Below are 15,889 nucleotides of genomic sequence, written 5' to 3'. Positions count from 1 at the left end.
GTCCAGGCTAGCCTCAAACTCATTACATAACTGAGGATGGCCTTGAACTCCTGATTCTCCTGCTTCTGCCTCCCAGGTGTTGGAATTACAGGGGTACTCCAGCATACCCAGTTTATATGGTCCTGGCAGTTAAACGTAAGGGCTTTGTCCATGCTGGGCAAATACTCTATCAGCTGACCCATAATCCCCTGCTCTTGTTTTTGATGATGTTGAGTCAGGGTCTTGCTGTGCATCCCACTGGTCTGAAACTCACTATGTAGATCAGGCTAGTCCCTAACTCACAGTAGTCCTGTGCCCCTCTGCCTTTGTCTCCCCAGTGTTGAGATTACAGGCCTACACGTCACACCTGGTTTGCTTCACCCCTTTATGTTGTCGGTCCAGCAGATTAGAACTCAGGAAGTGGAGTTTGAGGTGATTTGAATTCAATCTTACTGGGTATGTCTGGCTGGTGACCTCTCGGTCGTTGTGGAAACCAAGGCCACCGATCTAGAATGTGGCATGGTGGCCTGAAATCAAGGTGTCTGACTGAGTGCCAGGTTTGGCTCTCCCTACCTCACTTCCAAGTCTCCCGAGATCCAGGGAACTCATGCGTTCCGTCCTGTCTGGTCAGAAGCAAATAGGCATAGATGCCAGCCTAGCTGTGTGAGAAGGATGCTGAGGCGGTGAGCACCTCAGGGCCTCCCAGAGTAAGGCTAGCTAGCTTCAGAGTTCCCTGTCCTCCCTTCTCCAGGCTCCAGGCTCCACTTGCCCGCCAGGCACAGTGGTGTACATCTGTCATCCCAATACTCCGAAGGCTGAGACAGGAGGATTCCCTGCAGGTTTTAGTCCAGCCTGGGCTGTACAGTTTCAGAGTAGCCAGGGGTTTATAGTGAAAATGTCTCAAAAAAATAAAATAAAGTAAAATGATTTTTAAAAAAAACAAACAAAGCAAGATAGCAATAAAAGTCACCACTTTCCTGGCGCACACAGCAACTGAAGTGGGCTGGTGTGGACCTTGCATGGATGATGGGGACCCCCTGAAATCTTGTGCATGGATGATGGAGACCCCCAGAAATCTTGTGCATGGATGATGGGGACTCCCTGAAATCTTGTGCTTGGATGATGGGGACCCCCAGAAATCTTGTGCATGGATGATGGGGACCCCCAGAAATCTTGTGCTTGGATGATAGGGACCCCCAGAAATCTTGTGCTTGGATGATGGGGACCCCCAGAAATCTTGTGCATGGATGATGGGGACTCCCTGAAATCTTGTGCTTGGATGATGGGGACCCCCAGAAATCTTGTGTATGGATGATGGGGACTCCCTGAAATCTTGTGCTTGGATGATAGGGACCCCCAGAAATCTTGTGCTTAGATGATGGGGACCCCGTGAAATCTTGTGCTTAGATGATGGGGACCCCCTGAAATCTTGTGCATGGATGATGGGGACTCCCTGAAATCTTGTGCTTGGATGATGGGGACCCCCAGAAATCTTGTGTATGGATGATGGGGACCCCCTGAAGCTGCTAAAAGGAAAAGGAGCAGGCCATGGATGCTGTTCAAAGCTACATCTTAAAGCTTCCATCCCTAACTTCCTGCTCCCTGGGCTTTTACCACAATCCCTGATCCTCCTATTACTTCCTAGTGCCCTGGCTGGTGCTCCCTAGTGCCTAGGCTGGAATGCAGCCTTTCCCAGATCCCAGGCCTCAAGGGGAGCAGGTGTCAGGGGTCAAGCAGGGGTCTCCCGGCCCCTTTTGCCAAGCTAGTAAGAGCAGGTAAGCAGAGATCCCTGAGTTTCTGTCTTTCTTTTTCTTTTTTTTTTTTTTTTTTTTCTTTTTTCTTTTCTTTTCTTTTTTTTTTTTTTTTTTTTTGTTGTTGTTGTTGTTTTTCTAGACAGGGTTTCTCTGTGTAGTCCTGGCTATCCTGGAACTCACTCTGTAGACCAGGCTGGCCTCAAACTCAGAAATCCGACTGCCTCCCAAGTGCTGGGATTAAAGGCATGCGCTACCACCACCTGGCACCGAGTTTCAAATATAGTTGCCATTAGCTGTGTGTCCTTGGCAGGTTACTTTACCTCTCTGTGTCTAGTCTCCTTACAGGTGAGTTGCAGTTTCCGTTACTTGATATGAATGTAAGTGTTTCTATGTCCCTTAAAGTCCTGAGGTCAGCACCCTGTCCATGCACAGCGGCACTCTGTCAACCCTTGTCCTCCTTTGGGGGAGTGATTCTTCCCAGCTGAGCGGCTGGCAGAAGTCCTACTGCCGCCTTGAGGGCCCAAGTGTGAGAAGCTGGCAGTCTTCCCGAGCGGCACGGGCACATGGGTCTGCCAGAGAAGGCACAGCCACCTCTCTTCCGGCCGGCGCCCCTCTCAGACTGCCAGGGGATTAAAGGCCTTTGGGCTTTTGTGTTCTGTTCACCCGCCCCTGGCAGTTTGCTCTGCAAACTGCTGCCCTGACAGATTCCTTTCCCCTCTGCTGTCTGTTGCCCTCAACAGGACACTGGGCAGCGGGGAGGGGTCATCTTGGCCGTCTCTATGGGCTGAGCTGGAGCTGGGGAAGTGGTACTTGTAGGAGGTCTTCCTAGGAATCTGCATCATGGCAGAGGGGCTGAGGTTTGGGGCTGTGGACCATGGGAGAAGGAGGCAAGTGGTCAGACCCACCCCCACTGTCTCTGGATTCTGATGAGGTGAGCTCACTCCAGCCCCAGATGCCTGGAGTCTTGCCCTGGGCAGCCATAGCCACCCTGGGGACTGCTTGGAGCGGGGAGGGGGCTCAGAACTTCCTGACCAGCTGTGGGGTTGGAGGGGGCTCAGTTCCAGACCTAGGCCATGAAGACAAAGGTCGGGAGCTGGCCACCCGAGGCATGTGAAGAATGTCTCTAGAGAACCCCTCTCCCACCCCACTCCCCACCCTCGGCTAGCCCCAGAGCTGGCAGGTAGCTGGAGCAGAAATCCAGCTCTGTGGCTCACCCTAGTCTAGGCTCTGTCACTTAACCCTCATTCCAAACCAGGAGGTGAGCCCAGACAGGGAGCTCACACCCCACCTTCCTCCCTTGCCTCAGCCACACCCACCCTCACTTCCTCTCTGTCCTCCCTGTGTGGTACCCATTTCAACACTTACTGTCCACAATACTTAGCAGTAGGTAGGTACTCACCTGCCTGGTCGTAGGTGCACACTGTCCTCTCTGAACCTCATCCTCTTTTGTAAAATGGAAATAATTCCCAGAGGCAGGATGGATGAGGGTTGGATATAGTTTGGAATCCAGAAGTTTGAGACAGGAGATACAGAGCACTTGACAGTTGTGAGGTGACATCCTCTGTTGGACCTGGGGCCATGCCCCGCAATCAAACACATGAACATTGCTACAGAAATCACGAAGTTCAGCTGGTTTCAGTGTCTCAAGCCTTAAAACCCAGTACTTGAGAGGTGGAGACAAGAAAATCTTAAGTCTGAGGCCAGCCTGATCTACATAGTGAGTTCCAGACCAGCCAGGGCTACACAGTGACTCCCTGTCTCAAAGACAAACAAAAACAAAATCATACTGGGCACAATGTCTTCTGCCTGTAATTCCAACGTTGTGGGGCTGGAGGCAGGAGGATCGTGAAATCTATCTAGGTCATTCTTGTCTTCTGCATAGTGAGTTTAAGGCCAGTCTGGGAAACCTTGTCTCAAACAAAAACAAAACAACAAAATAACCTCCCCCCTCCCCCCCCCAAAAAAAAAGCAAAACCCAAGGTATGGTTGAACATGCTTATGGACCCAGCCCTTGGGAGGCTGGGGCAGGAGAGTCTAGGCCAGCCTGAGCAACACAGTGGGATCCTGTTTCCAGGAATAGATGAAGGGAGTTTTGGATTTTTCCCTTTTTGCAGGTACAGAATTGGTGTCACTGTAACATCTGGCCTATGGGGTTGCTATAAGGATGAATGGCTACTCTACATAGTGTGTGGGAAGGGTTTGGCTTGAGAGAAACTTCATGAAGTCTCTCTCTCTCTCTCTCTCTCTCTCTCTCTCTCTCTCTCTCTCTCTGTGTGTGTGTGTGTGTGTGTGTGTGTGTGTGTGTGTAGAATCTGAACTCAGGTCCTCATGTTTGGTCAGCAAGCATCTTTCTCACTGGGCCACCTCCCTAGCCCCTCTGGCTCTTAGTGTCCCCTCTTATTGTGTCCTTGTGGGTGCAGCTTTGATCCGAGCAGTCTTAGAAGCAGTCTATGATAAAAACCTTTGAAAGGTTCACACACGCAACACTGTGGAAGCCCCACAGGCTCTGTCCTCTCTGTACCTGTGGTGTCCCCATGTTCTAGGCCTTCTCTGGTTTCTATGCCTTATATGTCTCTTCGCTCTGACAACCTTGACTCCCTCCAAAGCCTCATGGATGCTACAGAGTATGGCCTACTTTCTGTCCCTCCTTTCCTTGTCTCTCTGGACCTCTATAGGCCTTGGATCTAGAGATATCTCCGTGCGTCCCTTGTTCTCACCAGGAAAACCTGGACACACACTCAGGGCTTGAGACTGCTGCCTCCCAGAAGTTCTTGTTTGGCCACCTGCTTTGGGTTCAGAGAATAGCTGTCACTGGTGGCCACTCTGCCTATATCCTTGCCTCAAGGAGTTACTCCCAGAACGTTAGAAGTAGACTTTGGCCTTGGTTTGCATGAGTCAGCCACTCCCCTTCCCCCAGCAACCTACAGGTCTGGAAAATCCCCCTCTCAGCTTGGCTCCTTCCTTGCTGGCTCAGATCTCCCTCTAGTCCTGCCTGAGTACTCCCATTCCTCTGGGAGGAAGCAGGGCTCCTGCATGGCCGGAGACAGGCTACAGGGCAGGAAGCCTGGGTTCTATTTCTGCCTCTGACCTTGGAATTACCCACGGCCCTCCTTAGGACTTAAGGAACACACTTGCACAGGCCCAGGCTGCTGCCAGCCCAGCATCCCCTTGGGCCGGCCATTCAAGGGACTGGGTCAGGTTGGAGATGGAGTATGGTAGCCCTGGGCATTCTGGTACTGCTATCCTGTTTGGCCTTGCAGCCTCTGTGAGGTCTAGCCCAGGCTGTTCAGTGCACAGCATGAAGCACAGGTTAGCCCCATGACGATTTAAACAAGGTCTGTGTGGAAGAGCCTCACACCACTACTTCACCACCTCAGAGGGTCTTTGTAAGCTGGAATTCTCTGGATGATGTGCATTGGTACTGAGAGGGGATCTAAGGGGGACTCTCAAGATCCTTAGCACTCACTAGTGAGAGGGTAGGACTGGGAACCAGACTACCAGGGTAAATTCCAGCTCCTGGAGCTAAGCCCATCTTTCTCTGCCTGGTTCCTTCCCTTCAGCACCTGCAGCCAGCTTCGGGTGGTCCTGGTGTGCAGGGAGCACTCTGCGAGTGAGTGCTGGCTCTGCCATCCTTGACTGTCCCAAGGAAAGGCCTGGCCAGCTCCCAGACTCTTCTACCATCAGGTGTCCAGACCCACTCTGCTCTTTCCAGAGCCTCTTTCCCTCTGGCTTCATTTTTCCTCCCAGATGTGAAACACAGCTGCCAGTTGCATGGATAGCTTTTTGCAAATGAAGTCTCTGCCCCTGGCTGTCTTGTCTCTCCCTGAGGGCCCTGGATACCGCTGCATATTCAGATACTGGGGAGGAAGCTACAGGGGAGAGCAGCTGGCACTGTCAACCTGGGTGTCTGGGGCTGAGGGACTTCTGACTCAGTGCCCTGTACCCTTGGTCTTCCTGCAGATGTGTGTTCCTGGCATGTTTTTTCTTGTCGAATCTCACTTTGCTATTTCCTGTCCGGTTCCAGGCTGCTCCGCCCCACCTCCCACCCCCCCTTCCTCCCTACAAGAAGCCCTGGATCTTGCTTAGCAGCAAGAGTTTCCTTTCCAGACAGCAGTGTCTAAGTGGTGCCAGGAATCTGTGTACCTCGTGCTTAGCCCCCATAGCCTTGCTCAAACGGGATTGGGAGTGTGAGACCATAACACGGCGACTTTTCCTACCTGGAGAGGACCCAAGTATGCCCTTTCTCAAAGCTCCAGTGCCCCTAATCAGTGTCTCTGCCCCCCTCTAGCCTCTTAAGTCCCCTGGTGTCAATCAAGGCCTGCTCAAGACTAACCGTCCACCCACCTCTACTCCCAGACAGGGAAGGAAGCAGAGCCTATGGTCTTGTGTTCCTCTCAGAATCTCCTGGGTATAGTGTGCACAGCTCTGTCAAACAGGGGAGGAGAAGCTGCCTCCGAGGTGCTGAGAAGGGGCCAGTAATCTGTATCTCACCAGCCCTGAAGGATGGTCCTGCTTTTGGTTTGTGTTTTGGCGATGGTACTTGGGAACATTAACCCTGCACGCGTGAGGAAGACAAGTGCTCTGTTAGTGAACCACTGAGACATACCCTAGACAACACACTTTGGGTTTTTTTCCCTCTTTTTTGGGGAAGGGGGGGCAGGGACTCAATAAGGCCCCTGCTGGCCTTGAACTCATGACCTTCTTGCTTTTGCCTCTTGAGTACTGGTGTCCCACCATGTTAGCCTACTGGTCCTGGAGATTCTGAGGTTACATACCTGCATGCATAGGGACATAATCTGCAAGCCTTCGGCTACCCTGTGGTCGGGAGAGAAGGATCAGGTGGCAGCATGGCTCTTTGGCTATGAGGATCAGACAGTAGGTCATACCAGGGTGTCAGGTGAGGGCAGTACAGCTCTTACCCAAGGCTCAGCAGCCAGGCAAACACAAAGTGATCAAGTTGGCTCAGTCCCGGACACACACACACACACCCCAGATGATGGTTGTGCCTGGCAGTTAGGATGAATCTCAGCTCCTCTGCGGATCAACTGGCAGCAGATAAGACAGACCTAGGGACTTTGTGTCTACTTATGGGAACCTAGGGTGGGAGAGGGTGCCACACAGAGTGAAGAAGAGACCAGCAGTTTGCTCATAAGTGTGTGTGTGTGTGTGTGTGTGTGTGTGTGTGTGTGGTTAAGACAAGGTCTTAGGTAACCCAGACTGGCCTCCACTTAGCTATGCAGCCAACGTTGACCTTGAACTGATTCTCCTGCCCCTATCCTAAGTGTTGGGATTATAGGTGTGAGCCGATACACCAGGCTAATTCTGCCTTTTTGTTACTGGGCAGTTAGAGGGGTGATGGCTAAGTAACGAAGATGTAAGGATAACAAGAGTTGGTTCCAGAAACCAGACAAAGAAGGACATTGTGGCAGAAGGCCCTGTAGCTTTAGGCCTAGGGGACATGGACTGTATAGAATTGGGGTTTCACAAGGAACTGTGTCCCTCTGTCCAGACACCGCAGAGCCTGAAGCCCTTTCACCAGGGATTCTGGACTGTTCTGGGGTCATTGAATACTGAATTCCTGTGCCTGGGGCCTCCCAGCCTTTGGGCTTCCTGGGTGTTTTCCTCTTAGTTACCTGGACAATGCCTTTGAAAACATCTAGATATTGTCCAAGCGGATGCAGGTGTTTGCTGCCCACAGCCATTTCTTGGGAGCCTAGGCCATGGGTCCCTGGACCTCTTGCTTAGCCTTGTGCTATGCCGCTGCCCCGCACCTCCCCCTCGCTTTCCCAGGACAGATGCCTCAGATGCACTTGAGCTTAGCATTAGCCTGAGGTCGTGGGGAGTTGATGTCTGTCTTGCCTCCGCTTAGACACAAGCATTTAGCTGCAGGGCTTTACATGTTCTGAGCAGAGGAATGTGTTGTGCTGCCTGCAGCCAGGCTTGGATACCAGACCTTAGTGGTGAAGGCCAAGGGCCCGAGGAGGGAGGAACTGTCACAGAAATCTCCATCAGTTCTCTCACTTCTGCCCTTGTCCCCTCCACACTTAAACTGGCCACTCTTCTACCTGCTCATGTCTCTCCAGGTTACCTAATGTCCCCTTGCCTACTCTTGTGTCCTTGGTGTCCCTCGAATTCTCCAAAGACAACAAAGCCACCTTTTACCAAATGATCTTCCCCTTGCTGTCTGCTTTATCCAAAGAGTCCCTGAGAATCTGCACCTTGGGCTCTGAGGCTTCCAGGGGTTGGTCACACAAAAAGTGACTGACTCCTCCTGGTTCTCTTAGCCATAATGAATCTAACAACTGTGGGGGGCTATTGGGATGGATGTTGGGTCCTGTCTGAAATGAGGAGAAGGGCCCTAGAGTTTAGCAGTTAACAGGAGAGGGTAACACATGGGCTGTCATTTCCCATAGGTAACACACGGGCTGAGGGCCTATGATGGCCTTTCCCTGCCTGAGGACACAGAGACTGTCACAGCGGGCCGGTATGGCTGGACCTACTCATACCTCTCTGATGATGAGGACCTGCTGGCTGATGATGCATCGGGAGGTGAGCCATGTGTCCTTCTAGTAGGGATGGAGGGTTTCCAGGAACAGTTCTGGCTTCAGAAAATTCAGTGAAAGTCACCCCAGGTAGGACCTCAAGAGACAGCCCATAAATTGAGTGTGGTGGTACACCTACTTAATTCCTGAACTTAGGAGGTGGAGGCAGGAGGATCAGAAGTTCAAGGCTAGCCTCTATTATACATGAGTTTGAGGCCAGCCTGTCATAAATGAGAGAGCAGTGACTGCTCTTCCAGGGGTCCTGAGTTCAATTCCCAGCAACCACATGGTGGCTCACAATCTGTAATGGGACCCAATGCCCTCTTCTGGTGTGTCTGAAGAAGATACAGTGTACTCATATACATAAAATAAATAAATAAATCTTTTTTGTTTGTTTGTTTTGTTTTTGGAGACAGGGTTTCTCTGTGTAGCCTTGGCTGTCCTGGAACTCACTCTGTAGACCAGGCTGGCCTCGAACTCAAATCCGCCTGCCTCTGCCTCCCAAGTGCTGGGATTAAAGGCATGCGCCACCACCGCCCGGCGTAATAAATCTTATTTTAAGAACAACATACACACTAATAGACTAGGGCTGGCGAGGTGGTTCAGCGGGTAAGGTGCTTGCCGCCAAATCTCATGACCTCGATTCAATCTCTAGAACTGACATCATAGAAGGAACCAGTGCTTCCCCGTGCTCACGGTGGCACACATGTGATCGCAAACATACACACACTAGAAGAAAAAAACAAACAAACAAAAAAAGATGTGGGTGTGTATGTCCTGAACCCATGGCCTTATGATCCCAGGGATCAGCCCATCTCTCTGACCCTAGACTGACTCCCACTCCCCTCTGCAGCCTGGAGCTAACAGGACCAATGGAGAAGAGTTGACAGTTCACAGTAAGGGACACTTGTCATCTCTCCACCTAACCTCCTCCTTGTCCCCATTTGGAGGTCAGGCTGATCTGGCTCCTCTGCCCCACCCATTGGACAGATGGGTCCTGGAATTTGGGACCCCAAGTCATATGCTACGATTGAGGCCTCCAAGCTAACTAGGCATGTTAGTAGGTGGAGTCACTGTTCTGTGTTCAAACAATCTTCACCACTGGGCCAGGAGCTTACAGTGCCTGGTACCATGTTGCTGCTCAGTGAGTATTTGTTGTTGCTGAGTTAAGTCTCACTTTTTCTTGCAGATGGCCTCGGCAGTGGAGACGTGGGCAGCGGGGACTACCAGATGGGTAAGTTGCTGAGGGAATCCCCAGAGCAGGCCTGTTGGTTTGCAGAGGCCTCATCTCTTGGCAAAAGACCCAAGGCCCCTGTGGAGATGGTCTCCTTCCTGCTGAATGGCAATTGTGTGAGCCGATGGCCCTGAACCCTCCAGCCTCAACTCTGCACAGCTGGCTGCCCTTGGGGTATGGCCAGCTGGGCTTAATTAGTCCCATCTGGGAGACACAGGTGTGCATCCTGATGCCCAAGGTCTTGGTGTGTACGTATCATATTGGCTTACCCAGGGCTGATGCCCTTCCAATGTAGGCAAGGATGGCTGCCCTGACTCTGATAAGGCCATGCTTGGGTTGTCCCCCTTGACTTGACACTAGAACCCAGCCCCTGGGATGTCCCTTGCAGACTTGCACACCTGCAGCTTTCTCAGCTTCTTCCAGCTTCATCTGGACCACATCCTTCACAGACCACGCCTAGCTCTACCTCACTCCTCTCCTAACGTGCCTGTCAGCCTTTCCTCCCATTTGGCATCCTGCTGTGACTACCCATTTCACTATCCCTGTGGTAACTTCTGTCCACTCTCTCCTTGACTCCCTAGCTCTGCCTCTACCCGTCTTTTCCTTCTCCCTCTCCCCTTGTCCCCCTCATCTTCGCCACTGCCTCGACATTCTCGGCTGTCGGGTTCACTCTGCTTTCTGAGTCCCTTCCTTGGTGTCTCTGGTCCTCTGTCTCCTTTGCTGGTTCAGCTCTCCCTGCCTGTCTGTCATTGTCCTGCAGACTTCCCTCCCAGCTCATCCTTGATATCCAGTGTTTCTTTTCTCATTGTGGTCCTCTGTCCAGCCCACCTTGGCCAAGAGTCACACAAGAGGCCAGAGGCCTCCCAGTTGAGTCCAGGCCAGTCTGTGGGCCTCCTCAGCAGGGCTCCAGATTGGAACATGGTGCTGGGGCACTGATGTTCTTCCTCTACTGGTGGTGCCCAGGATGCAGCCAGGCTCTGGAGTTGGAAACAGCTTGTCTGAACCTCTGTACAGGCTGGTTTGCTGCCCAGCTAAGGGATCCCAACCTGGAGACTCAGCCCAGTCATGATGAGGACTCTGCTGAGCAGCAGTGGATGCTTGGAGCTGGGGTGCCCACTAGAGGTTAGGGGTGTATGCCTCTCACCACGATTCAGGGCAGCTTAATCTTCCTCCTCTCCTCCTCTGATCTCATGAATGCTTTTGCTAGGGTCAGGAGGTCAGGTGGAGGAGGCCTGGTCAGGGCAGATACCCAGAGCACCCCGTCCTCCCTTCCCAAGGCGGCCTTACAGGTCCAGCCATCTCAGTCTGGGTGGGGCCTCGGCACAAGCTGCCTACCCACCCGGGGTGCTTGCCCTGCCTTGCCTCTGCTTTGGGACAAGGAGAGGGGTCAGGCTGGAGGACTCTAGCCCTTCCCAGGCCCTGGTAGAAAGGGGCTTTGTGGCACTCTGACACTCTCCTCAGGAGTGGGCACATTCCTGGGCAGAGGCCTGGCCTCCTCACCCGAACTTGGCTGTGGGCTGAGGCCAGGGGCCGGGGTGGGGGCTCTCAATGGGCCTCTGTGCTTGCACACAAGAAGCCTCTGTGGTGGCGCTCACAGCCCCACACTCCGCCCACAAGCCCCACCTACTCAGCACCCAGGAGCCCGGCCCCATCGTTGGCTGTGGTTCAGAGCAGACACAAGCAAGCCCTGACAGTGTAGGATCTACTCCTGCGCCCGGCCCAGAACCCCAAGGAGCTCAAGGAGCCATAGAGGGAGAATACCCTGGGTTGGGGGCTGTGAACCTCTAGGCCCAAGAGATGGAGAGTAAAGTAGAAGTCACCTCCCAACTGACCAGATGTCACACGAACTCTTCAGTCTCGGGACCTTGGCACTTGTCCGTTCCCCTGTATACAGTGTCTTCCCACAGACACTGCCCGTGGCTCACCCCTTTCCTTTAAAGAGACCCCTTCCCTGAAGCCCTGTGGAAAACTATGCTCTCCCACCCTAGCAGCTCTCTCCCCAGCCCCTAATTCAGCCCCTAATTCCTATTGTCCACACATTCTTACCCTTTTGGTTTATTTCCGTTTTCCTCCAACTAGAAGATGATCTCCCTGGGGTTGGGAACTTCCATTTGATGAGTGCATTGCTGTACCCCTGTCCTAGAACACCCAGCACACAGTAGGCCATTCATACTGCTTCTTACCTGAATGCTTTTCTCATCTAGGGCTTGTCCATTAACAATCATTGTCAACCGTGCTCCCTTGTTGTGCTCCAGGAACCATGTGGATCCTCACAGCAGCCCTTGGGATGCTCGGGTTGGCCTCGGGTTACAGATGCAACTTTAGAGTTCAGAAATGTCACCGGCCATTGGGGGCCATTCTGCTGAAGCAGTTGGGTCATTAGCTAGTGAGCTGCCCTACCTCCACATGGTGACATGTCAGGGAGTGTTCTGAGCACCGTGCACACACTTCAGATAACTTGGTGACTCTTAGTAACCTGATACTCGTAACCTGTGCTGAAACTCATGAGTACACTGAAATATCTTGTACATGATAGTGTTAAAAAAATTATTGGGAGGCTGAGTGTGGTAGCACATGCCTTTGATCCCAGCATTCTGGGGGAAGGGGCAGGAGCATCAGAAGTTTGCTCATCCTTGGATACATATTGAATTATCCTTGGAAACATATTGAATTTGATCTTATTTTGGGCTACATGAGACCCTATCCCTCCTTCCCCTGCTTGGGAAAAAAGAAAAGACATTCATAGTCAACCTTGACTACAAACCAAGACTAGCCCAGAATCTGAGACCCTGTCCCAGACAATGACAAACAGGCTGGAAAAGTGGCTCTATTGAATAAAAGCAGTTGCGGGGCTGGCCATGGTGGTGAATACCTTTAATCCCAGCACTAGGGAAGCAAAGGCAGCTGGATCTCTGAGTTCAAGGCCAGCTTGGTTTACATAGTAAGTTTCAGGACAGTCAGGGCTACATATGAGACCCTGTCTTGAAAACAAAAGAACATTTGCTGCCTATGCATGAGACCCTGAGTTTAAGTCCCGAGCATTTGTGTTCAAAAGGCTGTCATGGCTCCTGGGCTCTGTAATAGGAGCAGAGACAGGATCTCTAGGGCTTGCTGGCTGCCAACCTAGCTTCAGGTTCAGTGAGAGACCTCAGCTCAAGGAAAAAAGGTGGACTGATAGAACAAGACACTCCCTCCATGTCTTCTTCTGGCCTCTTTGTGCTCATGGGCATGTGTACCTGCTTGCATATACATCACACACACACACTCCCCCACACACACATGAAGAAATAATTGGAAACGTGTGTGTGCGGGTGTGTGTGTTTGTGTGTATACACACCACTCTCTGTGTAATGTAGGCATGTTATATAGACAGATTTGGTTATTATTTGTCTGGCGTCTGCTAGATTTGTATGTGTTTGTCAGATGCTATGTGTATTCGCAAATGGGTGCACATGTATGTATACATACAAATGTCTGACTCACCTGCCACTAGAAAACTCAATCCACATTTCCACCTCAAGAACATTGTGCCACCCGTCCGTCTGTCACTGTGATGTAACACTAGAGGTAATAAGTGTAGAAGGAAGAAAGATTTACTTTGGTTCACAGTTTCAAGAGCTTCAGAACAAGGCCATTTGGCTCTGTTCTGGGCCTGTGCTGGTACAGTATACTATGGTGGAAGTGTTTAGCAGAGGAGTCTGGTTCACCTACTAGTGTCTGAGAAGGAGAGAGAGAGAGAGAGAGAGAGAGAGAGAGAGAGAGAGAGAGAGGACAGAAGAAGGGCTGAGTCTCAATATCCCTTGGAAGGCTGGACCCTCAGTGACCTAACTTCCACCCAGTAGGCTCCACTTCCCAACAACAAAACAACCAGAGGCTGGAGAGATGGCTTTGTTGTATAAGAACACTCGCTAGAAAGTTTCCTACCTTCCAGTAGTGCGACAAGCTGGGGACCAGGCTTGCAACTGGCTATAATCTGTGCTGTATCCATCTGTCGCTGAAGGAAACAGTAGTTGTATGTTACAGTCACAGCAGATCGACATGAGTTTCTTTGACCATGACTCACAGATAAGCACTTGGGCCATGCCCGGGTGGGTTCCTCAATTCCTCATGGAGCTCCTGCTTTGGTGGGGCAGGGTGATGGGTGACCACACTTCTCAGTCCCAAGTGCTGGCTCTGCATACAGGAGCAGTACGGGAAGCCAAGAGTCCCTTACTCCTGTGGCAGCCTTGGGATGTGAGTGCTTTTGACTCCCTCACCCCCACATTTCCTGAAGAAGGAATGAGACTTTCATTGAGGCGGGCCAGCGTGTGAAGTAGCTGAGTCTAGGCCTTAGTCACTGTGGTGCCGGGTGCAGATGCACGGAGGGAAGGAAGGTTCGCAGTTTGGGAAGCAAAGGTTCTGTGAGAGCCCAGAGTGGTGGCCACGTAGCCTCCAGGGCAGCCAAGGCGGTCATCTTAGAGAGTATGGCTGCTGAGCTAAGTCCAGAGGATGAAGAACTGTCTGGAAAACACATCACAAGAAAGCGGTGATCCTCATACTAGCCAGCGCCTGCAAATGACTGCTTCCTGCCCAGCCTTCTCTGAGCCCTGGACAGGCCTTTCAGGCTGCTGTGGGCTGTGTTCTGACAAGCAGTGCTGGACCTTTCTGTGGATACACAGGTGTCAGCCTGTGTGGGGGTCCAACCTCTTATGTACGGCCTGCCTGCCGGGCTCCCATCTGCCAGGCTGTCGTGGCCCTTCACCATGACTTCCCCCACCTTCTCTTCCATAGTCTATTTCCGGGCTCTGGTAAATTTTACTCGGTCCATTGAGTACAGCCCCCAGCTGGAAGATGCAGGTGCCAAGGAGTTCCGAGAGGTGTCAGACGCTGTGGTAGACACGGTACATGAGAAAGAATACCTGGGGTTGGGAACTCCCCGGGGGTGGCAGGGCAATGCGGGAGGCATCTAATGGTGGTGTGTCCCCCACAGCTGGAGTCCGAGTACTTGAAGATCCCCGGAGACCAGATTGTCAGTGTGGTGTTTATCAAGTGAGATGGATTCCTCAGGATGGGAAGGGTGGAGGCAACCAGAAGGAGTGGACAAGGATGGGAGGGGGCCTGAGTACCAAGAACAGGTCGAGGAGGGTCTGGAGGAGTGGGTCATTTTTGATGGGAATTCAGAAAGCAGAGGTGGGGTATCCAGTACCAGAAATGGCTCTACCTTCAGAACAGGCTGCCCAAAGTAGAGGGCTGGGTGTCACGCAGGAACTTGACAGAGGTGTGCGGATTACAGGCCTTTTTCTTCCCAGGGAGCTGGATGGCTGGGTCTTTGTTGAGCTGGATGTTGGCTCCGAAGGGAATGCAGATGGATCTCAGATTCAAGAGGTGCTACATAGGGTGATCTCCAGTGGCTCCATCGGTCCCTATGTCACCTCTCCTTGGGGGTTCAAGTTCCGACGCCTGGGCACAGGTGAGCTTGTCCTCCAGACCCGGGTCACCCTTCCTCTCCAGTTCCCCAGACTCTGGCCCATTTCCGTGTCTCTACCTTGGGCCTTCCTAACTTGGACCAGCACACCAATGGAGACGAGGAACTCACTCCATCCTGAGCCTGAGCCTAACCATCCTTGTGTAGAGCCAAACTGCTTCCTCTAACTGGCATTTCGGAAGCTGCCTCCTTGTAAGACCTCTGTATTTTGACAGGAGATTAAAGCCCTTCATACAACACTCCCAAGTCAAAAGACACTGGCCTCCAGTAAAACAACAGTTGTTGGGCTGGGGAGGTAAAAGAGCTCATGGTGAACCAGGTGGTGGTGCGCACACCTTTGATCCCAGCACTTGGGAGGCAGAGGCAGGAGGATCTCTGAGTTCAAGGCCAGCCTGATCTACAGAGTGAGTTCCAGGACAGCCAGGACTACGTGGAGAAACCGTCTTGAGCCCTGGCCCATTTTTCAGTGAGAACTTGAGGACTGGAGCTAAGATCTCTAGCACTCATGTAAATACCAGGCGGGATTGAGCCTACCTGTAATTCCAGCTGTCAGGAGCCAGAGACGGGATCCCCAGAGCAAGCTAGCAAGCTAGACTACAAAGTCAGCAAGCTCTAGTTCAGGAGCGAGACCCTGCCGCAGTATAAAAGGTAAAGATAGCTCAAGGAAGACAACTCAATGTCAACCTCAGGCCTCCACACCCACCCAACATCACATACATGTACTACATCTTTATGGTTTGCATTGATACATGCAAAGACACAGTGCACACACACTGCATACACATACATCCATCTTGTTGTGTGTATTTGTGTGGCTGAAATCCATCAGTCGTTTCCCAAGCGCCAAGAGTGTGCAGGCAGCCCCTGTGCATATAAGGCCCTGAGACCCAGCGTCCACTCGGGCCTCCCACGTTCC

At 52.1% G+C, this 15,889-nt stretch overlaps 1 protein-coding gene across 1 annotated transcript in view; it reads left to right on the top strand.

Annotated features, from left to right (window-relative positions):
- Positions 1-15,889, top strand: part of LOC117708381 (basement membrane-specific heparan sulfate proteoglycan core protein) — a 99,227-nt gene that overhangs the window by 24,058 nt on the left and 59,280 nt on the right. The window contains exons 2-6 of the mRNA XM_034501976.2: positions 8,147-8,282; positions 9,465-9,509; positions 14,280-14,389; positions 14,479-14,537; positions 14,798-14,958. Coding sequence (XP_034357867.1) covers positions 8,147-8,282; positions 9,465-9,509; positions 14,280-14,389; positions 14,479-14,537; positions 14,798-14,958 — 511 coding nt within the window. The remainder of the gene's footprint in view (positions 1-8,146; positions 8,283-9,464; positions 9,510-14,279; positions 14,390-14,478; positions 14,538-14,797; positions 14,959-15,889) is intronic.

Source organism: Arvicanthis niloticus, chromosome 5, assembly GCF_011762505.2.
Source record: "Arvicanthis niloticus isolate mArvNil1 chromosome 5, mArvNil1.pat.X, whole genome shotgun sequence".
Lineage (NCBI taxonomy): Eukaryota > Metazoa > Chordata > Mammalia > Rodentia > Muridae > Arvicanthis > Arvicanthis niloticus.
Note: the sequence above shows the minus strand (reverse complement) of the source record. Positions and strands in the feature narration are given on the sequence as shown.